The sequence below is a fragment of the Balaenoptera borealis genome (assembly GCF_965194805.1).
Source record: "Balaenoptera borealis genome assembly, chromosome: 7".
Classification (NCBI taxonomy): domain Eukaryota; kingdom Metazoa; phylum Chordata; class Mammalia; order Artiodactyla; family Balaenopteridae; genus Balaenoptera; species Balaenoptera borealis.
The window spans coordinates 53,645,695-53,669,558 of NC_138864.1; the positions used below are offsets into that span (position 1 = coordinate 53,645,695).

A 23,864-nucleotide genomic window follows, 5' to 3' on the forward strand; every position below is an offset into this window, starting at 1 on the left:
CTCATGGGGGAGGGGCGGGTGTTGGAGGGCAAAGGTGGTGTGAGGGCAGGGGTTATTGTTTGGAAAGAGACTCAAGTGAGGAAAAGGCCAGTTTAAAAAAAAAAAAAAAAAAAAAATTTCCTATTGTTGGTTACAATTTCTAGTTTTGATAAACTAATACATTGGATTACCTTGGAAATGTCACATGACTGCTTTGAACATCAGGGCTCCTTATTTTTTTTTAAACTAATCCACTTTGCTCTTCTGTAAGCAAAGCACCTTGTATTTTGCTTTAGCATTTGTTTTACTTCACTGATAGGAGAGAGAAGATAAAATTATACCAATGTCACAGTGGTACCTTTTAAAAATATATTTTAATCCAAACCAAAACTTTTGTTTTTAAATAGATCACCTTATTATAAGTCACCTTTTTCATACTGCCAGTTATTTTTCTAAAACCCAACTAAAACCAAAGTTTCACTACACAGCACTTGGCCTTAACACGTGACCCATCCCGGTGTTTTCTATTCTATGCTGTGCTAAACTGTGCTATCCTATTTTCTTTCAGTTAAAAGAAAATACTGGTCTTGGGGGAAAAACAAAACAGAACACAACTCTTTTAAAGCTGTGCCAAAAATACTTACTTGGCTCCCTCTTGCTTCTTGTTCCTCCTTTGGCAGACAAGGCCCCTTGGACTCCATTTCCAATCTTATCTCCTACCACATGGCCATGTATACTCTCTGCTCAAGCCACTGGCGCTAAATACCACTGCCTGATTGAAGACTCCCAACCTCCAGGTACGTTTAATTGGATCGCATGTCCTAATCTTAGAAGCATTTCCTGACTAGTCCCTCCGCCACAGGCTGAGGGGAGAATTCTTCAGCTTTTCCATCACTCCTTTTGCATACTTGTAGCAATCACAGCTGAAACCTGAAGGCCAGTGAGAGTATTTGAAATGTCATCTTATCTCCAGTGCTTTTTATACTGCCTACCACATAAAAGGTCTCAGTAAGTGTTGAATGATAGATTAAAATATAACAGCAGTAATTTATTTTTAAAAGTTCATTTTGGAAACAAATTTTAAAGTGATACACTAAACTTTTCCACATCCCTGTAATTTGTGCCCCAGAAAAAGAGGTTAGGATTTAAAGTAGTCAAATGTGGCTAAATAAGCATAGTGAATAGTCTTCCTAGAAATAAAAGAAAATTTTACTTTAATTCCATATTACTTTTTTTAAAAGTCAAACTTGTATTATATGAAAGGTAGCAAACATGTAATACTTGCATAAGACATTTTTCTTAAAAAATTTAAATGTGGGGCTTCCCTGGTGGCGCAGTGGTCGAGAATCCGCCTACCAATGCAGGGGACACGGGTTCAAGCCCTGGTCTGGGAAGATCCCACATGCCGCGGAGCAACTAAGCCCGTGTGCCACAACTACTGAGCCTGTGCGTCTGGAGCCTGTGCTCCGCAACAAGAGAGGCCGCGATAGTAAGAGGCCCGCGCACCGCGATGAAGAGTGGCCCCCACTTGCCGCAACTAGAGAAAGCCCTCGCACAGAAACGAAGACCCAACACAGCCATAAATCAAAGAAAAAAAAAAAAAAATTTAAATGTGTATGTTAGAAATTAACATTAACAGAATGAAACTGTTTCCTTTAAGAAACATTACCAAGAACACAATTTGTAACCAAATGCTTTTCAGTTGCTACTATTAATGCTTCTGGACCACTTAAGTATAGCGAAAGCTTCAGTTCAGCCTTCTTTTCATTCAGATACATTGCATGTAATGTATGTTAGAAAAACTGTAGGGCATTAGATTTATTTAAGTTATTCTAGTCATAAAGTAAGCATTTTTCACAAGTGCAGTCCGTAGTGGGGTGGGGGGAGGATGAAAATTTCCCTTCCGTTGTTTATAAGTGACATTAAGTTGAAATATGTGACCGCTTTTTGAGAGCATTTCAAAACCTAAATTTTTCTGCCTTTTTCTACCAGTTATCAAAAAGAAGCATAGCAGAACCAAGGTAAATTTAAATTTAATACTGTTAGACATCAGTGTTCAAGATAAACTTTCATGTGTGTGTGTTTTATATATATATGTGTGTAGTATAGCATTAACATAATGATTTTATATGAAAATATTTAGCTAGAAGCACAGTGATATTTTAAGAAAGCACAAAATATTTTAATGAAAATATAAGTCAAAGTTATATTTACATTTTTATGGATATATATGTTGCAAACTTAAAGTAAATCAACAGAGGATAAAATAAACACAAAAGGTTAAATACAAACCCTACAGAGTTTATTTCTGGTGAAACATAAACAGTTTTCTACTATATTAGAAAATACATTAATTCCTCTTCCAACACTAGAGATTTGTCACTTAAATATATTACTCTATTTTAGGGAAAAATATGCTTCACATTTTCATAAAATTCACATAGACTGCAATAAAGTGCTTTTTCTCACAGGATACAGATCTTGAGAAAAACAAAAATATTAAAAAAATATTGTTTGTCTTGAAATCATATCCTTTTTATTTCATTCTTACATTCATTAACTAAATTATTTAGGCATTAGCCTCCAGTGACCAAAAGCTCTTTCTTCAAGAAAACTGCTGCCTGTTCAGTTCTTGGTCTAGCATATTAATGTGAGATGTGTAAAATCAAGGGACATTTTGGAAATATTCTGTGACTGATATTGTAGTAATAGTCTCAATTTTGTTAGAACAAGCCAATAGAAACGACCTAGAGAACTCCACAAATGGTGATACTTACATTACAGGACAGCTGAAACAGCATTTTTACTGGTCTGAATACAATGTGGTTTTCCACTGCACACCCAAGTTTGACTGAAGTGAACATCTGATACAGGCAGTAAAAGCTCCCTCTCTCTTGCAGAGACAGTAGATAACACAGGGTCTTTAGTCATCAAAAATAGCAGCATCAATACCATACAAATTATTTTTGGTTCATGAAGATAAAATAACCATACACCTCTGATCAGAGAAATCCTAATATTCGTGAGGCCTTAGAACAGTAACAAGGTAAAAAAACAAAATACCAAATGCATGTGAATTAAAGAAAATAACTAATAGGTAATATGTGGTATATGTGAATAATGTTATCTAAAGACTGCCTTCCATTATCTACTTTGCTGAAATACTTAAATATCTATGCCCGTGATTTAAATGTGTATAAACGATTTGCGAATTTTTCTTTTAGACTCTGTACATCATTCAGCACACAATTCAAAATGTTCTGTTGTCTCTGACACACTCTCAATAGGATTAACTTACACCGAGATTTGTTATCAAACTCTGAGATTATTGCTTTCAGTGTAGAATAATTCTTCTTTTCTTTACAAGAATGCTCAATGGTGATGATTTCTGGAATATCTTTTTCAAAATCTCAAAAATTAGGATAAAAAATTTATTTAAAAATTAGGATTATGATTTAAATGCAAAGTAGAAATTTACTATTCATTTAAATTATAGATAAGAAAGATAAAAAATCATTGTAAGATAATGGTGAAAAAAAGCTCTTGTCTAAGATTCTCCATCTTATTATTTGGTCATGGTGGTTATTTCAGGTTGAAATAGCATCTCTAGTATTGCTGTCTTCGAGCATTTTGTTTCTGGAAAAAAGACTTTCCAAATTCATATGTACTGATCATAACAGCACAAGCAGGAGCAATTTTAATTAAACGAGGAATTAGGCCTGAAGAGAGAACAGAAAAAATTCACAACAAATATTACCTTATTTTTTTAAATGTAACTTATTTGGTTTCGTTCTGATAGTTATCAAAGTAAGTGAAGTGATATATGAAATACTGTCCCATAAACTGTTGTCAAAGAAGAAGCCAAACTGCTTATTCCTCACCTCCTCTAGAAATATCAATAGTAAATCTACTGTTATTTAACATTTTTAAACTTTTATAGCAAAGATATTTAGGAGGAAATAGTAAATGTGGAATATTTTCAATAATTTCCTGCTGAAAGGTAATTTAGGAAGGTAATAGATTTAAAGGTAAAAGTAATCATTTTAGTCAATGATTTGATAAAGGAAATATTTTTACCTGTAAATAATCCGGAAAATCCATTCTTAGCAACAATGGTCTTCATTATAGCCCATGTTGACATTTGCAAAGGCATAGAAACTAAGTGTTAAAATAAAGAAATGATGCTATTGTAAGTAAGTTACCACTTAATTTCTAATACAGATAAAACACATAAAACAGTGTTTATGGCCTTTGTGGTGTATCATTTCACTATAGTAAGAACAGATCTGTTTACCTAAAGAGCTATTTTAAATCTTATTTTTAATAGTTGGATTCATTAAAAAGAAAAAATCATAAAGGCAATAAGTTTTAAGGTACATAGGACCAGATGCAATCAAGGAGGAATATACATAAGACTTTTTCTGAATTGATGATGTTTGTTTTTTAAGCTTGGTGGTATGTATATCCTTTGTACTTTTTTCCACATCTTAAAAATCTTTCATAATGAAAAATTTTAAAGATGTACAGAAATCTTCATGGGGTTCCCAAAGCCAAAGTAAAGCCCTGATAACCATTTTTCATGAATTTTTATTGTATACATTAAAAAAAATTTTTTTCCCCAAAAAGAGGTTTTGAGGACAATAGCTCCTTCCTCCCTAGTGAGGTCCTGCTTTATTAAAACCTTTCTGAATACTAGATGTACCAGTCTTGAAATAAATTAAAGCAGTGCTGTCTCCTCCAAAGGGAAGATTTTTCCTGTAACTAACAGTAACATCTCACTTATTTGCAATTACTCAAATATCTGGAACACCGTAAAAACTAATTTATATATCTTTTGAAAACAGCAAAAATAGATGTTACTGAAGTTCAAACATAAACCTCATGAACGAGCTGTTCATACATAAAGTTTGCTTACCTTCATTTTACACGATTACAAGCATCTGGCGTAGCCCACAGACTACTAGATGCAATAGGTGAAAAAAGTCTGCCAAGAAGTAGGCATACTACCATGTGAAGACTGTGAAGCTGAAGATGTCAAAGTCGTGGTTTGAGACCACTGGATGATGGGCAAACACTCCTAAGTTATCCTCACTAGCTTCTGAGAGCTGCATTATGAAACTCTACAGTAATCAACGTGTACAATGATGACAACTTGCAGTCATTAAGAAAGACTAAAGTACGTATTATTAAGTATGCCTAGGGAAAAAGGGAAAAGTAAGAGAAAGATAGCTTTCAAAACAGCTTTTTAGAATTTGCCACTTAATGAAGAGGGGCTCATTATCTCAAAATTTCTTTTATGTAAAATATCAGATTCTCTGCCTATGAAGATAAATGAGGCCTTGTGATTTACTTAAGAAGCTAAACTATCTATATAAATAGTGTAAGTATAAATATACTAATTACATACACATTTTAAAACCAAGAACAAAATATTTATGACTGGAATTTAACTTTCTAAAAAAAGTCAATGACAAAATCTTTACAAGTTGGTAACTTATACTTCATGTTTAAATTATTTCATTTAAATTCTGGAAGCAACTGGTAAAAGAAAGGAGGCCAAGTAGCTGGGTATTTCTAATCTTATAGAACTCTCAAGTCCCAGACTTCTATTTTTAATAGCAGGGTGAAATTAATGTAAAAGAGAAAGAACAGAAAGAGTTATCAACTGGAGGTAAGCCACTGCAGAGCTCTAACAGAACCTCGAAAGTATCTCCTGCCTAAAGATCCAACATCAGAAGAGCTAATCCTACAGGTGATAAGCAACTTCTTACAGTGTAAGGAAACACTGTGATTATTAAATATTTCAAGCATAGACAACAGTAAAATAAACACTCATCTACTGACCATCCAAATTTATCAAATCCTAACAATTGTATGTTTCAGAAACAATCGAAGCCCCATTTCCAGTGGGCTTGCTATACTTTCTATAATAACGACAGAATGGATCTAGTAGAAGCAACTAAGAGTATGCTTTTGTTCTAGAAGAAATTATAGGTTACAAAGAAGTAGATGGGATAGTAGGCAGAAAAAACACATCAAAAGAAGGGAAGCTAAAAAATAAACAACAACAACAAAATGTGTATGCATACTAATGAAACAAGATGCACTAAGAAAAAAGGTTTCCCAGTAATTGCCTATCCTTCACCCTGGTTTGCCTACATTTATTTGAAAGACTACTTACATAATTTAATCTTCTATATAGCAGGTATGAGACTTAACTCATGGCAGGCAAAATACATAGTCTTTAAGATTTCTTAAATTTTTTGTTTAGGTTTAGAGTATTTTTTTCTGGGTATTCCATTCTAACAGTGTATTAGTTTGAGTTAGATAAAGAGTAAGGTAACAAAGGAAAAAAAAATCTTGTTTTCCCTATTTTAGATATTCCTAACTTAGTATCTGGAAAGAAAAAATTTTTCATGGCATCTTAAAAATGTTGTAAATTAATTAAACTTACTTTTCCGACTTTCATATATCCAAAGTTGTGTCTGCTTTTGTGTTTTCACCACATCAAATGGCAAAGTTACAACAGCTGCAAACTAACAAAAAGTAAAACTGATTAATTTAAATCTATTTTTAAATTTTTCCTGAAGTATTTTAATATTCTGATTAGCACATTACTTAATAAGGATAGTAATAAAAATCATAACTAGCACATTAGTTAATAAGGATAGTAATAAAAATCATAACTAAACTGAAACATAAAATGAAACCAGAGGTATTTAAAAGAAGTTCTATTAAAGAAAACAGATATATGTCTTATGTATTCCTCCCAAAATTCAGGAGTAAGTAAACAGTCTCAGAAAAGTTCCCCTATTTTCCTGAGGTCACACAACTATTAGTGGCAGAGTCAGAATTCCAACCAGACCTCTTTGACTCTGAAACCAGTATTCACATTTTCTGATGTTCCTGTGTGTTCCATTATTCCTTTACTACATATGAAGGTATAATATTTTAAAGTGGAAATTCTCAAGTATCTAGTAAGCATTTAAAATTTTCCAACAAATGTTTTTGAAATAAATATTATTAAAAATTTAAATAAAATGTACTTTTAGTTCTACATACCTTTTCTTTATAGGTTTCAACATATTTATCAAATGTAGCTCACAGATCACATTTTTAAAAACTTACCTCAAAATGAATCAATTTAACAATTATTTTCATAATGCCCTAATTAAGCAATGAAGGTTTTTTGTAAGAATAAATTCCCTGAGGAATGTCTCATAATATTTGATACAACAATCATACAAAGTAAAACCTGGTCTCTATTTTTTGCTTCCCAACTCACATTTGGCCAATATGCTCATAAAATACCCTTTAAAATCATTTACATTTATTTCACCTGTCAATGTTAAAAGATTTAAGTTCTTGAAATCAGTTTCAAAGATCTCAGGTAAGATAAAATCAATTGTTGTGTCTCCATGTCCACAATCTAACACATACAGTTGTCCCTTAGTATCCGGGGCGTATTGGTTACAGATACCCAAATCTGCAGATGCTCAAATCCCTTATATAAAATGGCGCAGTAGAGTCGGCCCTCCATATCTGCGGTTCTACATCCGTGGATTCAACAATCAGGAATCGAACTGGTTGACTCTGCAGATGCAGAACCTCTGGATAGGGAGGGCCGATGGGAGTATCAAAGGTAGCAACAATGTGGTATGAACCTGACACCTTCTAAAATGATATGGTTTAGGCTATTTTGTTTTCTGACAGAAAACCTGGACATTGTCCCACTGATGTGCTTTTTCTGCTGTTATTTGATAAGTCAAAAGGCAGCAATATTTTCTAAATCATTAAAATTTTTTAAAATTAGTTTTCTGTGTTAGGCAGACGTAGTAAAATAGAGAACGTTCCTTCATATTACTGGAAAGCTGGAACAACAACCTATAGCCATTATTCAATGGCTATAGGATATATAGCCATTTTTTTTTTAAGATATAAAGCATTAAGTACAGAATTGGTTCTACAATTCCAACTGTTATGAATCTCTAAATATAAATAGTACTTGTTTTTCTTCATTCGTGCTGGATTAAGATATAAATAAAATACAATTAAGTTACTTTTAATCACCTCACAAATAAGAAAGATAATGAAAAGATTTTGCTGGTATTCTAACTACTTAAATTGCTAAAAAGAACTGCTCTTTTACCTCAATAGTTTTATACCCCACTAGGCTTAATTTGACAGATCTCAGACCCGGGAATATTCATGTCTAAATTTTGAACACGATCTCAGGGGCTTCCTTAGCCTAGGTTTTCTGACACAGTTACTCCAGTACTTTTCTGCAGGTCTCCATGACCTCACTATGCTCCTTCACTCTTGTTTTCATTTGGTTCCAATATGTCAGCACATCACTCTGTGTCATCACAAATTCACTTTCTAAGTATGTGGGTATAAGAAAGCTCTTTGTGGCCAAGATCATGGTGATAAGAATCTGCATAAAGGAAGTCCACTACACAACTTTTCATTATGTGGAGGGGTGGCAAAAGGTGAACTCTCTACTACCCAAAAATGGTCATTTGAGATTTCTCCCTTCTGACTATAACTTTTATTAAAATTCTTTTAAGAGGTACTCAGCCAAAATGTTCCCAAAGAAACAGGAATTAGCAGCAAAGGATGAAATTACTTCTATTCAATCCGATTATACATATGAGATGACACTCTATAAAATATTAAATAACCAGATCTACTGGCATTTAATGACCAAATTGCCAAATACCTTGTAAAGAATAAAGTACTATTTAAACTCTTACCATGATCACAACTGTAATGATCTAACAAATCTAAAAGATTCAGAAAAACATAATGTATTTGTAATATAATAAAAACATATAAAATGCATTTTAAAATATTTAATGGCTAGTAATTTATCTTCAAAATAGGGTAGTAAATACTTATAAAAATCTTAAAGCACTGCAGCCCCAAAGCACTATGTCAATAGACATGAAATGCTACATAATATTTTGTTTTATTTTAGTAAGACAATTATCACTATTGTGGAATATTAACAAAAGAATAAACTTACAGAACCAGATAATGCCCCTGAAGTAAAGTTGATCATAAATGTTGGTTCATATAAACCAGATTTTGCACACAACCACTTCTTTAAAACTTCATAGTTATACCAGTACATTGCTGTAAAAACAGAGAATGAAATGAACACATATTTAGAAATGAAATGTGGACTTTAAATAGTTAAGGAATACTGTATGTTAAAGAAAAGAGAATTCTAGTCTTGACACACCTTGCTTTCTGCTTAGACACATACTAGGCGAGATTTAAAAAAAAAAAATCTCAATAATATTCTAGTAGTCATAAACAAAAACACTATGCATCAGTAAAAAGTAGGACTTTAATTTCAAAACCTGACAAGGACAGGAGAGGAAAGGAAAAGTACAGTTCCATCTCATTCATGTACACTGATGTAAAAATCCTAAAAAATAATAATCAGCAACTGAAGCCAGACTATCTCATAAACGATCACATGCTATGACTAAACTGAGTTATCTGATGAATGCAAAGGTAGTAAGTGCTTTAGATGCCATATACCACATTAACAGAATTGTATGATCATCTAAAAATGATGGAAAAGCATTTTATAAAGTTCTATACACTTTCATTTAAAGCAAACAAATTTCTGGGCTTCCCTGGTGGCGCAGTGGTTGAGAGTCTGTCTGCCAATGCAGGGGACACGGGTTCGAGCCCTGGTCTGGGAGGATCCCACATGCCACGGAGCGACTGGGCCCGTGAGCCACAACTACTGAGCTTGCACGTCTGGAGCCTGTGCTCGACAACAAGAGAGGCCACGATAGTGAGAGGCCCATGCACCGCGATGAAGAGTGGCCCCTGCTCGCCGCAACTGGAGAAAGCCCTCGCACAGAAACGAAGAGCCAACACAGCCAAAAATAAATAAATAAATAAATTTAAAAAAAAAAAGCAAACAAATTTCTTAGAAACCTAGGAATAAAAGGGAAATTCTCCGACTTGATAAAGGATATGCATCAAGAACTTGTAGCAAAAATTATTAATGGTGAAACAACAGAACTCTTTCCTTTAGAATGAGGAAAATGATAGGGATGCAACACTATCGTTGCTGCTATTCAAAATTGTACTAGGCAGCACAGTAAGCACAGTATTTATAGAAAAAAGCTGTAACTATTAAAATATGAAGAAATAAAGTAGTTACAATTTACATATTATTGTCTACATAGAAAACCTAAAAGATAGGCAAATTAGAATCTTATTATAAGAGTTTACAAGTAGCTGAATATAAGCTAACAGACAAGAATTGACGGTAACACTGCAGCAGCCACAAAGATTTAGACAGCTTTTTTTTAAACAGGTCTTTTAAAATAGGCACTAAAAGTTGTGGGTGAGTGGTACCTATAAATGAATGTTAGAAAAAGAGGTTGTATATGTAACCTTTATAAAGAAGATTCTAAATCTCTACTAAAAGACTTTAAGAGTTATAAAGAAAAAGGATGTTCCTACGGCAAAAAAAAAAAAAGGTAACATGATTTTTTTATTATGCACTTTAATTTAGACAGTACTGTACTGTTAGCACAGGGTTAAACAAATTGGCCAGTGAAACACATCCATGCATATATGAAACTTTGATACGACAGGTGACACAACAAATCCCTGCAGCAAGTATGGTTATTCAGTAAATGATGCCTGGATAACTATCCATATGAGAAGGAAATGAATACTTATTTCAGCCGTAATCCCTAATCAATTATGGATAAATAAATGTCCAATGAAAGTGTCCAACCTCATTAATAATCAGGGAAATATAAGTTGAAGTGAGATACCACTTTATATTACTAGGTAAACAAAAATTAAGAACTTTTGGCAATAAAAGTGCTGGTGAGGGTTTGAAATGAAGCAGCAGGAAGCTAGTGGTTGTGATCTGCACAATCACTTTAGAAAAGGGTTTAATATTACCACATAAAATTTAAAACGTGTATATTTACATGAACCAGCAAATCTAAAACTGACGAGATTCTTATACCCATACACGTTAAAAAAATGTTCACAGCATTGTTTACTTGTTTTCTCAAGACATAAACACGAGTGAAAACAAAACAGTTACACATGAAAACCAAGAATGAATCTTACATTTTTGAGTAAAATAAGTTATAAACCTCAAAAATAGGCAAAAGTCAGTAACATTATTTAGCAGTAATACATACATGGTAAAACTACTTTTTAAAAATCAAACGATAAAAATTCAGTGTAGTGGTTACCACTGAGGATGTGACAGTGGAGGTGGACATACGTGGTTTCATGATTATATAAATTCAATATTCTAATTCATATATTGAAGTGGTGACTTAACAGGTTTCCATTTTATTAGTACACTTCATAATTTATATCTTCATTACTTTTTATATATTAAATATAATTTAAAAAATGGAAAAGTATTGGTCTAGGAATCTATAATGTTTCTAAAAAGCATAACTGAACACAAAACGTTGAAGAAAAATACTAATAGAAAGGGAAAGATGCAGAGATGTGAATGACAGCCCAAGAAAAGGAGTAACTCAAAGGGAAAAAGGAATGTTAATACAAGGGTTCTCAATAATTATTTCTTCCAGGTTTTATTTTTTATTTTTTTAAGATCTTTATTGGAGTATAATTGCTTTACAATGGTGTGTTAGTTTCTGCTGTATAACAAAGTGAATCAGCTATACGTATACATATATCCCCATAACCCCTCCCTCTTGTTTCCCTCCCACCCTCCCCATCCCACCCCTCTAGGTGGTCACAAAGCACTAAGCTGATCTCCCTGTGCTATGCAGCTGCTTCCCACTAGCTATCTACTTTACATTTGGTAGTGTATATATATATGTCCATGCCACTCTCTCACTTCTTCCCAGCTTCCCCTTCCCCCTCCCCGTGTCCTCAAGTCCACTCTCTACTTCTGCATCTTTATTCCTGTCCTGCCCCTAGGTTCTTCAGAACCATTTTTTTTTAGATTCCATATATATGTTAGCATACAGTATTTGTTTTTCTCTTTCTGACTTACTTCACTCTGTATGACAGACTCTAGGTCCATCCACCTCACTACAAATAACTCAATTTCACTCCTTTTTATGCCTGAGTAATATTCCATTGTATTGTATATATGCGCCACATCTTCTTTATCCACTCATATGTCGATGGACACTTAGGTTGCTTCCATGTCCTGGCTATTGTAAATAGTGCTGCAATCTTCCAGGTTTTAAATGGAAACTTCTGAGATTCACGAGAGAAATACTGGGCTGGCCACAGGATTTTCCCATAAGATGTTACCAAAGACCCAAAAGAACTTTTTGGCCAACCCAACACTACTGAAGTATGCACATTCTACAAGCTGTTATTTTTGCACTTCTTTTTCATGATTTTTCTCCCTTTGCATAATTCAATGATTAGCACAATCTCGAATCTGATTTATAATAGTCCCTACAGGACACTCAGTGGGGCAGATTTTTATCTTTAATAACTGAAAAAAGTAGGAGTCAATATAATTCACAGGTGGTCTTAAACGTATTTTTATTTTATAAATTTATTTATTTATTTATTTGTTTGTTTGTGGCCGCATTGGGTCTTCGTTGCTGCGCACATGCTTTTCTCTGGTTGTGGCAAGCGGGGGCTACTCTTCGCTGTAGTGTGCGGGCTTCTCACTGTGGTGGCTTCTCTTGTTGCGGCGCGCAGGCTTCAGTAGTTGTGGCACGTGGGCTCAGTAGTTGTGGCTTGCGGGCTCTAGAGCACAGGCTCAGTAGTTGAGGCACATGGGCTCAGTCGCTCCACGGCATGTGGGATCTTCCTGGACCAGGGATCGAACCCATGTCCCCTGCCATTGGCAGGCGGATTCCTAACCACTGCACCACCAGGGAAGTCCCTTAAATGTATTTCATAATATCTTGATTTGTAGTACTTTACTTATCTTACTAATTATGACTTAATTTTAAAGGTACTTTGCATTATCTAACTATGAATACACACCAATTAATGTTTAAAAAGAAATTAAACATAAACACAAAGAGAAAAGAAAGCCAGGCTTGAATTAGAAACTGTTCATTCAATAAATACTTATCAAGATCTGAGAGCCCAACACTGAACTAGGAGTGTGTGGTCACTAAAGAAGATAACTTACCTTTAGCCTTAAAGGGTTTAAAATTTACTTGATTTAAAAGTGATATGTAAGGCAAACCTGCAGATAAACCCTACCTGAGAATGGTACATCTCTAAGAACGGTAGGAGCCCAGCCCCTCCAGAGGGAAATCCAGCCATCTTCAGACACTTTCTTGCTGACAAGTTGATGCAGTTCCTCGTAAGAAAACTTCTTAGACTGCATCTTGGTTCTAATCAATTCCAGTGGACTTATTACAGTTACTGCACCAACTAGTACAAACAAGCAAATATAACAAAAACAAAGCCATGCATTATGGAAACACACATGCAAAAATTAATATTTCATGCATTTTTGTATTTTAAGCTTTTATTCTGAAATGAAGCAAACCTTAAAATCAAATATCTTATGATACCAACCATACTGGCTCAGATTTTTTTCTTGATAAAGGTATTTCACATACATTACTCTTTCTGGTTTCAACTCTTTCAAGAGCAGTTCCACAACCCTTACACATCAACGAGGACTACTACAAACCTCACTTCCACTGCACAGAGAAAAATGTCCTTCTGTGCAGAGGCAAATTTCCTTATGATTAAACTCTGAATCTCAAAGTCTACAAGGAAAATGATTAAAGACGTTGGCATTAATTTGACAGCTATCTGTTATCATCCTAAAATCTAGAATCTAAAGTCTAAAATCTCAAATCTAAAATCTCTGTCCAAGATTTGACAGGGATAGGCTGATCCCATCTCATTCTGATGGCAATCACCATACAATATGACTTCTAGAGTATAGATATTAACAAATTAGTACAAACTACAATGCAAAATATATCTTTACCAATACTCTGTATTTTAAACAAATTCTCTATGAATGTCAGAATTTTAAAACAAGCGTTAAGCAGAAATCAGAATGAAAATATAGTAATTTATTACTTACCTCTGGCCAGAATTCCAGCAACAATTGGTATGCGGCTTTCATTTTCTCCTAATTTAGATCTCAGAAGAGCAGTTAATTGGTCATAGCAGGTAAAATAAATAACTGTGGCAGGAACTGCCATCACTCTGTTAGAAACACAAAAAGATTTGTACAACATTATCAAAGGCTTAAGCATATTCTTATTGTTAAATATAAGATAAAATCCTTCTATTTTATATAAGCTGAAAACCACAACAAATCAGCCATGAGATAGATTTTTTTTTTTTATTTAAAAAATTATTAGTGTTTAACTTAGTCAACAAAAAGATGTAAAGTAGGTATCTGCTCTCCAAAGGTTTATATTGTAGTTGAGAAGTTAAGTTACAGAGCACCCAGTCAGGTCATAAATAGGAAAAGACAAATGAGGACACCTCTCTTTTTTTTTTTTTTAAAGAAATTCACGTTCTTTTATTTATTTATTTATGACTGTACTGGGTCTTCGTTTCTGTGCGAGGGCTTTCTCTAGTTGTGGCAAGTGGGGACCACTCTTCATCGCGGTGCACGGGCCTCTCACCATCACGGCCTCTCTTGTTGTGGAGCACAGGCTCCAGATGCGCAGGCTCAGTAATTGTGGCTCACGGGCCCAGCTGCTCCGCGGCATGTGGGATCTTCCCAGACCAGGGCTCGAACCCGTGTCCCCTGCATTGGCAGGCAGATTCTCAACCACTGCGCCACCAGGGAAGCCCCAAGGACACTTCTCTTATCTCCTTGACTTATTCTGTTTCTGGTCTTCCTTCCCAACTACATTACGATAACATGAAAATCACTGAAGTAAAAAGTACAAGCACAAGTGTAAAATTCTTTTGAACTGTGGACCATATACCATACCTGCTTGTAACTGAAAATAAATTACAATTAATGTCGCTGGAATTATATATACTAGAGTTCTGAGGAAATTCCAATGACTTATTCTTTCAAATGAAAATATCAAGAGGGAGTTATTAATTAAACACAAAGTTGCAGGTACTGTCATGTCATAAATATTAATGCAACAAAAAACCAGTCTCTGTTTATGGCCTAACCAAGGACATTCACAGACCACACATGGAAATGCCTAATGTTCTACGGTGAAGTGTGACGATGAGAATTTAGGAATAAGACCGACTGCTGCTCTTGGATCTACCGCTAACTTTATAACCTCAGGCACTGTTTAGAATATATGCCTCAAAACTGACTAATCTGCTCTATAAAAAGATAAATTAGAAAGAAACGAGGCAGACAAAGTCAAGATATTATGGGATTTTTACATTCAGCCTTACTAGCTTGTCATGTTAATTCATATAATAGCTAGTTAGTAGAGAATTATAATTATCTGGAAAAGGAAAGTATACATAGCACAATACCTCTCATTATTTTAGTAAAATAAACAGTCAAATGAACACTAAATTCTTAATTTCTGAACATGAAAAAAAAATTATGCTTGTGCACCAAAGTGAACACAGCAGGCCTAGCTGCTCTAATCTATATCTTCAGGAGGACCTATCTGTCTGCTTGACCTTTGGTCACCCCCAAGGAATTTAGCCCTTGGAATATTCCCTATAACAAGGTTTTTCTGTATGTCTGGAGCACTAAACCAGCTTGTCTAGGTTGATTTGTGCAAATGATGTGATTTTGGGTAAACATCTGCTTTCTTTTTGGGGCGCTAGGGTTTTGGTAATCACAGCTGGTCACAAACAGAATGTGCCTACATCATCAGCCCGCAATACAAGCCCTAGACTCAGACTCCAGGGCTGCATGAGACGGAAACACTGCGTGTGCCACTGCAGCTCAGTGCCGGGAGAAGCAGCACACGCTCTGCAGTGTCACACGGGAGGGCTCAGGGTGCCTTTGCCTGGTCGACTCCTGTTGTGTCCTTTCCCCTTACTGATTCTGCTTTGTTTCTTTTGCTGTAATAAACTGCAGACATGAGTATCACTTCTTTAGGTCCTGTGAATCCTTCCAGCAAATCATCAAATGTGTGGACAGCTGTGAGATTCACAAAAAAATACTCTAGAAAATGAAAAAGCACTAATATTAAAAATGCATGATGTTGTCCAACGAGGCTGATTATAAGGCAAAATAACAACCATCATTTAGTAAGAAAAATATTAAATTTCAACTTACAAGGTAGGAGGAAGGCCACTCCACAGGGACTTAATTCCCTCATTTCGAATGATTTTCAAAAAGGCATCCTAAAATTATAATAGAAAGAAGCGGTCAAAATAGATACCTGAACCTTATATACAAAAAAGTTTATGGTGATAATTGATTGGTAATTTGCTTCTTTCAAGCATTTATTTCTAAAATAAAAGCTTCACAGTTTTATGTATGCCCATTCTTTAAAAAAAAAAAGGAATTTTTCTCAACTTTCAAACACAAGTAAAGTATTTCTGGATGATACTTCCTGCTTACAGAGTAAAATCTATATTACTCAGCTTGGGATTGTTCTACTTAGGGCTTAGAAGCAATGTTTTTCAAAGATTATTATAAAAAGGAAGTGGACGAATGGCAGACATTAACTCTCCTGTCCAATTATGAAATCTGAGAAAATATTACTTAAACCCAATGTCTGAAATCTCTGGAGAAGAACCAAAAGCAAGTAGAAACTATAGGGAAGCTTACTGTTGAAAGACAAAGTGCAATGAGTGAGATTTGCAAATTTACAGCTTTTTGCCTATGGGAGTTGCAAGGAAAAGCACATTTACTTGCTTGAGATGGCAAATATCAGAGTTCAGGCTGGGACTAATCAGAAAGTTACAAGGGAAATCCTAGGAAAAAAGGCTGCAGAGGATGTAAGCCTCCAAATTTAGAGACAAAATCAGCCACAGAACGTGGCTCACCACTAAATTATGCAACACCAGGAGAAGAAAAGAGAGTTCTGGCAAAAACAAACAAAATACCCCCAGCAACTAAAGGCTGGGTAGAAATTTCAGCTGCAGCCCACCACAACGGTACCTGAGTGTGAAGGCTGAATCCAGCCAAAGTTAACTGCCCTCTAGAACAGAACCGACTCTTTAGAAGAATATAAAAGAATCCACAGTCTTTTTTTTTTTTTTTTTTTTTTAATTTATTATTTATTGGCTGTGTTGGGTCTTCGTTTCTGTGCGAGGGCTTTTTTTTTTTTTTTCTAGTTGCGGCAAGCGGGGGCCACTCTTCATCGCGGTGCGCGGGCCTCTCGCTATCGCGGCCTCTCTTGTTGCGGAGCACAGGCTCCGGATGCGCAGGCTCAGTAATTGTGGCGCACGGGCTTAGTTACTCCGCGGCATGTGGGATCCTCCCAGACCAGGGCTCGAACCAGTGTCCCCTGCACTGGCAGACAGATTCTCAACCACTGCGCCACCAGGGAAGCCCCAAGAATCCACAGTCTTTACAAAGCATTCTTCATAATGTTCAGTACCCAATCAAAATTCATTAGACATAAAAAGAAACAAGAAAATGTGCCCATACTCAAAGAAAAAGTAGTCAACAGAAACCAACACTGAGATGATTAAGATGATGCAATCAGCAGAAAAGCACTCCAAAGCACCTATTATAAACACGTTCAAGAATTTAAAAGATGATGTATGCATAATGAATGGACAAATTTGCAATTTCAGCAAGGAAATAATTACTATAAAAAAACTGCCAAATGAAAATTCTAAACCTGAAACGAAAAATTCACTAAGTGGGCTTAACAGCAGAAAGGAGACATCAAGGAGTCACTGGAGTTGAAGACAGAACTTATTAAATCTGAAGAAGGAAGAGAAAAAGAATGAAGAAAAATGGGAAATTCCTGGCAGTCCAGTGGTTAGGACTCTGCATTTTCACTGCCAAGGGCACAGTTCAATCCCTGATCAGGGAACTATGATCCAGCAACCTTTGCGGTGTGGCCAAAAAAAGAGAATGAAGAAAAATTATCAGAGGCTCAGAGCCCTGAGGGGAAATATCAACACAGGTTTATGTGGAGTCATAGAGGAAAGGAAACAGAATAGAACAGGAAATTACCTGATGAAATGATGACCAAAATCTTCCCCCCAAAATCTCAAAAAAATCCCAACTGAATAAACACAAACAGGGACTTCCCTGCTGGCGCAGTGGTTAAGAATCCGCCTGCCAATGCTGAGGACACGGGTTCGATCCCTGGTCCGGGAAGATCCCACATGCCACGGAGCAACTAAGCCCGTGCACCACAACTACTAAGCCCGCGTGCCATAACTACTGAAGCCCATGTACCTAGAGCACGTGCTCCACAACAAGAAGCCACCGCAATGAGAAGCCTGCGCAGCACAACAAAGAGTACCCCCTGCTCGCTGCAACTAGAGAAAGCCCACACGCAGCAACGAAGACCTAACACAGCAAAAAATAAATAAATTTAAAAATAAATAAATTTTTAAAAAATGCTGTGAATTCAGAACACGATAAGAAAAATTATTTAAAAAACCAAACCAAAACAAACAAACAAAAAACAAAAGAAAAATGACAAAATACATATAGGGAAAGGATGATAAATGAAGACTAACTTCTCATCAGACACATGAAAGGCCAAAAGACAATGTAATGACATATTTAAGGTGCTGAAAAAAAACTAAGCCAGAAGTCTATATGCTGCCAAACACACTTCAAAAATGCTTTATAAGGACATTTCTGTAAGAACAAAAACTTAGAGACTACACTGCCAAAATACCTTCACTAAAGAAATGCTGTAAAAAGTTCTTCAGGATAAAGGGTCATAATGGCACATTGCAACTACAATCTTCAGAAAGGCAGGAAGTACAAAAGAAATGCTAAGTAAGTGGTTACATATAAAATATGTATTTCTCTCTTTTCTCTTTTTAACTATTTAAAAGACATAAGACTATTTAAATCAAAAATTCTAATTGTGAATTGTGGAATTTGTAAGGTAACAAGATGGACTATCAATGAAGCAATAGCACAAAGGAAGAGGAGGGAGTAAAAGGATGTCAAGACTGTAAAGGGTCTGAGATTTCATTCTACTTGCTAGTTAACAAGTCAGCCTGCCACGGTATCATGAGAGACGGTAAAGACAAAACTCTCTGGGGTGAGACATAAAGTTTATTACTTGTGGCAGTAGCAGCAGCCAGAGTATCAGCATTTTGATGCCTGTTTCCTGAGCCCCAATTTCCACAGGGCAATGTGAAGAAGGCTAGATGACACCCGAACACACAGTGGGACTGCATTACAGGAAAGGAAATCTGACCTTAGGGAATCCAAATCCTTTCTAATAGGAAGTAAGGATGCCATCCCCTTGCTCTAGAGGGAAGCACTGTATCTTCCAAGGTTATTCACTCTACAAACATCCTTGAAAAGATGGTCAGGATCAAAGGGCAGCCAATGCCATGCTCACAAGATATGAAGAAATGTGAAACACTTTTGAAGAACTGTCTCCCTAGAAATGGGAATAGGGAAATCAATGTAATATTATTAAAATTCAAATAATCCAAAAAAAGGCAAGAAAGGAGGGAAAAAGGGAGCAGTTAGGGAAAACAAAAACCATACAGAGATAGTAGATTAACACCCAACCACATGAAAAATTACATTAAAGGACTAAATTTCCCAATTAAAAGCCACTATATCAACAGGCCTCCTGTAAAACAACAGAAGATCCCAGCTAAAAGAACTGCAAAAGTCTCAGATCCTATCTGAGGAGACTCTAGGGTAAAAGAACAAGGCACAACTATATCACTGTCTTGGAGTAAAAGAATGGAAAAAGAGGCCATATAAACACTAATATGAGAAAGCTGAAAGGTGGCTATATTACATACAGATAAAAGACTTCAAGATAACATTACTGGTGATAAAGAGATTTCATTATAATAAAAACGTATCAGAAAACATATCAAGTGAATGTTCCTAATGAGAGGTTCAAAACCCACGAAGCAAACCTGACAGAACTAAAAAAACAAAACAGACAAATCCTCAATCATAACTAAAGTTTATTACATCCTCTATCAGAGAATAATTTTAAAAATCTGTAAGAATTCAGAAGATCTAAATGAAGCATCAGCCACCCTGACCTAATGGTTTATAGAATACTATACCCAACAACTGCAGAATACAGGTTTTAAAGTGCACTAAAAATAGTCACCAAGACAGATCATACGTAGGGCCATTACACAAGACTCAATAAATTTCAAAAATCTGAAAACTTACAGAGTATGTTCCTTCGACCACATTGGAATTAAATTAGAAATCAGGAACAATAAGATATCTAGAAAAAAATCCAATTATTGGGAAATTGAATATTAGACTTCTAAATAATCCATGGCAAAAAAAATTACAAAGGAAATTAGAAAATATTTCAACTGATTGATAATGGAAACACAACACCAAAATTTGTGGAACACATCTAATTTAGTGCTTTGAAGGAAATTTATGGCTTTAAATGCTGAGTTGAGAAAAGAAAGGCTTAAAGTCAATAATCCATGTTTCCACCCAAGAAAGTAGAAGACAATGACCAAAATGAATCCAAAGAAGAATTCTGATTTCTGGTCCCATATGTAAAGAGCTTTTAAGTCGTCACTTCCGTCCTCACAACAAAAACCCTGAATAAACTGAAAAATCAACAACTCCTCTTAGACTGATCAGAGAATCGAGGTCACAGGTCAAACTGCTGCCTTGAACATTGGAGAGACAGACAGACAGATACAGAGACTCACTCACAGCTTACTAGAGTAGAAGCCCAAAGTCAGAACCAGGACCAATAGGAAAACTTTAAACTATAATTGACAGATTGCTCAGTGTAGACTAACTCAAGAATCAAAAACTCTGAGGGGGCTACTGTAGGAGGGTCCTTATGCTTTCATGACTTTCAGTTCCATGAGCCCTACCATGTTCTCACTGTTAGGATCAGAAAAAAATCCCCTCCTGTTTCCAGCAGGGTAAGGGGAAAAGTAACCATTTTTGAAATATGCCCCAAATCTCTATTCTCCTTAAAATCTTACACTCAAGGGAAACTATTTTACTATCTGAGGGGTCTCCAGGAAAACCCAAAGACAACAGGCAAGACAAAAACTAGGACAGTAGAGGAAATTTTAGTCTCTGACAACACAGCTAAAACAAGAAGTAAACATAGCCTAATGTCTAGCCAGATAAACTTAAAGCTCACATTAAAGGTCTATCTACCTCAGTCTTTTAACCAAATACATCATGTCCAGCTTTCAACGAAAAGAATTACAAACCATGCTAAAAGGCAAAAAATATAGTCTGAAGAAACAAACCAAGCATCAGAACCAGATTCAGATATGGCAGAGATCTTGGAAGGATCGGACTGGGGATTTTTAAATAACAATGATGAATATGCTAAGGGTTCTTACAGTGGTATCAGAGAAGGAGTAGTGGAGAGTCAGGACTTTTACCATCACCTGACAGTAATGAGACTACCCCCCACCAGTGGCAGTGGAAATCACAAGGGGAGTCAGAAATTCCACTCCCACTGTCTTAGTCTGTTGAGGATGCTTAACAAAACACCACAGACTGGATAGCTTATGAACAACATAAATTGATTTCTCACAGTTCTCAAGGCTGGAAGTCCAAGATCAGGGTGCTGGCAAGGTCAAATGAGGGTCCTCTTCTGGATCTCAGACTTCTCACTGTGTCCTCACAAGGCAGAAGGGGCAAGGGAGCTCTCTGGGGTCTCTTTACTAAGGGCATTAATCTCATGAGGTCTCTGCCCTCATGGCCTAATCAACTCCCAAAGGCTCCACCTCCTAAAACAACTGCATCAGGCATAAGGATTTCAGCATATGAATTTGCGGGGGATACAAACATTCAGACCATACTGTCCAACAGCAAAGAGCCCTCCCCCACATTCTATGTGTCAGTGGAGGCTGAGTGAGGAACCTGGACTTCCAGTTCTGCCCAGACATAACAGGGTGGCACCTCTCTTCCTCTGAGTTAACAGTGTCAAAAAGGCCAATTAAATAGAATGTTTAAATGAGATTCAAAGTTGCATAACATAATACTCAAAATTTCCTGGTTTCAGTAAAAAAAAAAAAAATCACTTGTCATTTTAAGAAGCAGGAAGAGGGAATTCCCCGGCGGTCCAGCGGTTAGGACTTGGCACTCTCACTGCCAGGGGCCCGGGTTTGATCCCTGGTTGGGGAACTAAGATCCCGCAAGCCGCACAGCGTGGCAAATAAATAAGCAGGAAGATGTCAGACTGAATGAAAAGAGACAATAAATAGATACCAACACTGAGACTGACAGAAATTAGAATTATCTGACAAAGATTTTAAAACAGTCAACATATGAATCATTGAATGATCACTTACAAACATGTCTGAAACTAATGAAAAATTAGAAAGCCTCAGCAAAGGAATATATACACAAAAACCTATAAATCAAAATGGGATCTTACAACTGGCACCGCAGAAATACAGAGGATCATAATAGATTACTATGAACAACTATATGCCAGTAAAATGGATGACCAAGAAAAAAATGGAAAAACTCCTAAATGTACACTCTCCAAACAATGAACCAGGAAGAAATAGAAAATACAAACAGATGAAATGCCAGTAATGAAACTGAATCAGTAATTTAAAAACTCCCAACAAACAAAAGTCCAGGACCAGATGGCTTCGCAGGTAAATTCTACCAAACACTTAGAGAAAATTTAACACCTATCCTTCCAAAACTATTCCAAAAAATTGCACAGGAAGGAACACTTCTGAACTCATTCTATGAGGCCAGCATTGCCCTGATACCAAAACCAGACAAAGATATCACACCAAAAAAGAAAATGACAGGCCAATATCACTGATGACATAGATGCAAAAATCCTCAATAAAGTATGAGCAAACCGAATTCAACAATATGATAAGCAATGATCAAAAGGGATCATACACCAGGATCAAGTGGGATTTATCCCAGGGATGCGAGGATGGTTCAATATCCATAAATCAATCAATGATACACCACAATAACAAACTGAAGAATAAAATCCATATGATCATCTCAACAGATGCAGAAAAAGCTTCTGAAAAAACTCAACATTCATGCATGATAAAAACTCTCAACAAAGTGGGTATATGGTTATAGAGGGAACATACCTCAACATAATAAAAGCCATATACAACAAGCCCACAGCTAGCATCATACTCAACAGTTAAAAGCTGAAACCATTTCCTCTAAAATCAGGAACAAGACAAGGATGCCCACTCTCACTACTTTTATTCACTATAGTTTATTCAACATAGTTTTGGCAGTCCTAGCCACAGCAGTCAGAGAAGAGAAAAATAAAAGGAATCCAAACTGGAAAGGAAGAAGTAAAACTGTCACTGTTTGCAGATGACATGATACTATACATAGTAAATCCTAAAGATGCTAGCAGAAAAATACTAGAGCTCCTCAATGAATTAGGTAAAATTGCAAGATACTAAATTAATATACAGAAATCTGTTGCATTTCTATACACTAACAACAAGCTATCAGAAAGGGAAATTAAGGAAATAATCCCATTCACAATCACATCAAAAAAGATAAAATATCTAGGAATAAATCTAAGGAGGTAAAATACTGAACTCAGAAAATTATAAGAAATTGAAGATGACACAAACAGATGTTCTTGGATTGGAAGAATTAATACTGTTGGGACTTCCCTGGTGGCGCAGTGGTTAACAATCCACCTGCCAACGCAGGGGACACGGGTTCGATCCCTGGACCAGAAAGATCCCACATGCCGCGGAGCAACTAAGCCCATTCGCCACAACTACTGAGCCTGCGCTCTAGAGCCCATGAGCCACAACTACTGAAGCCCGCGCACCTAGAGCCCATGCTCCACAACAAAGAGAAGCCACTGCAATGAGAAGCC

At 35.9% G+C, this 23,864-nt stretch overlaps 1 protein-coding gene across 3 annotated transcripts in view; it reads right to left on the reverse strand.

Annotated features, from left to right (window-relative positions):
- Positions 1-1,578: 1,578 nt before the first annotated feature.
- Positions 1,579-23,864, reverse strand: part of SLC25A40 (solute carrier family 25 member 40) — a 51,996-nt gene continuing 29,710 nt past the window's right edge. For all 3 annotated transcript variants that reach the window (XM_082398522.1, XM_082398524.1, XM_082398523.1), the window contains 7 exons: positions 16,178-16,245; positions 14,036-14,160; positions 13,192-13,365; positions 9,005-9,114; positions 6,434-6,515; positions 4,057-4,137; positions 1,579-3,698 (listed from right to left, as the gene is read on the reverse strand). In XM_082398522.1, coding sequence (XP_082254648.1) covers positions 3,586-3,698; positions 4,057-4,137; positions 6,434-6,515; positions 9,005-9,114; positions 13,192-13,365; positions 14,036-14,160; positions 16,178-16,245 — 753 coding nt within the window. In that variant the 3' untranslated portion in view covers positions 1,579-3,585. The remainder of the gene's footprint in view (positions 3,699-4,056; positions 4,138-6,433; positions 6,516-9,004; positions 9,115-13,191; positions 13,366-14,035; positions 14,161-16,177; positions 16,246-23,864) is intronic.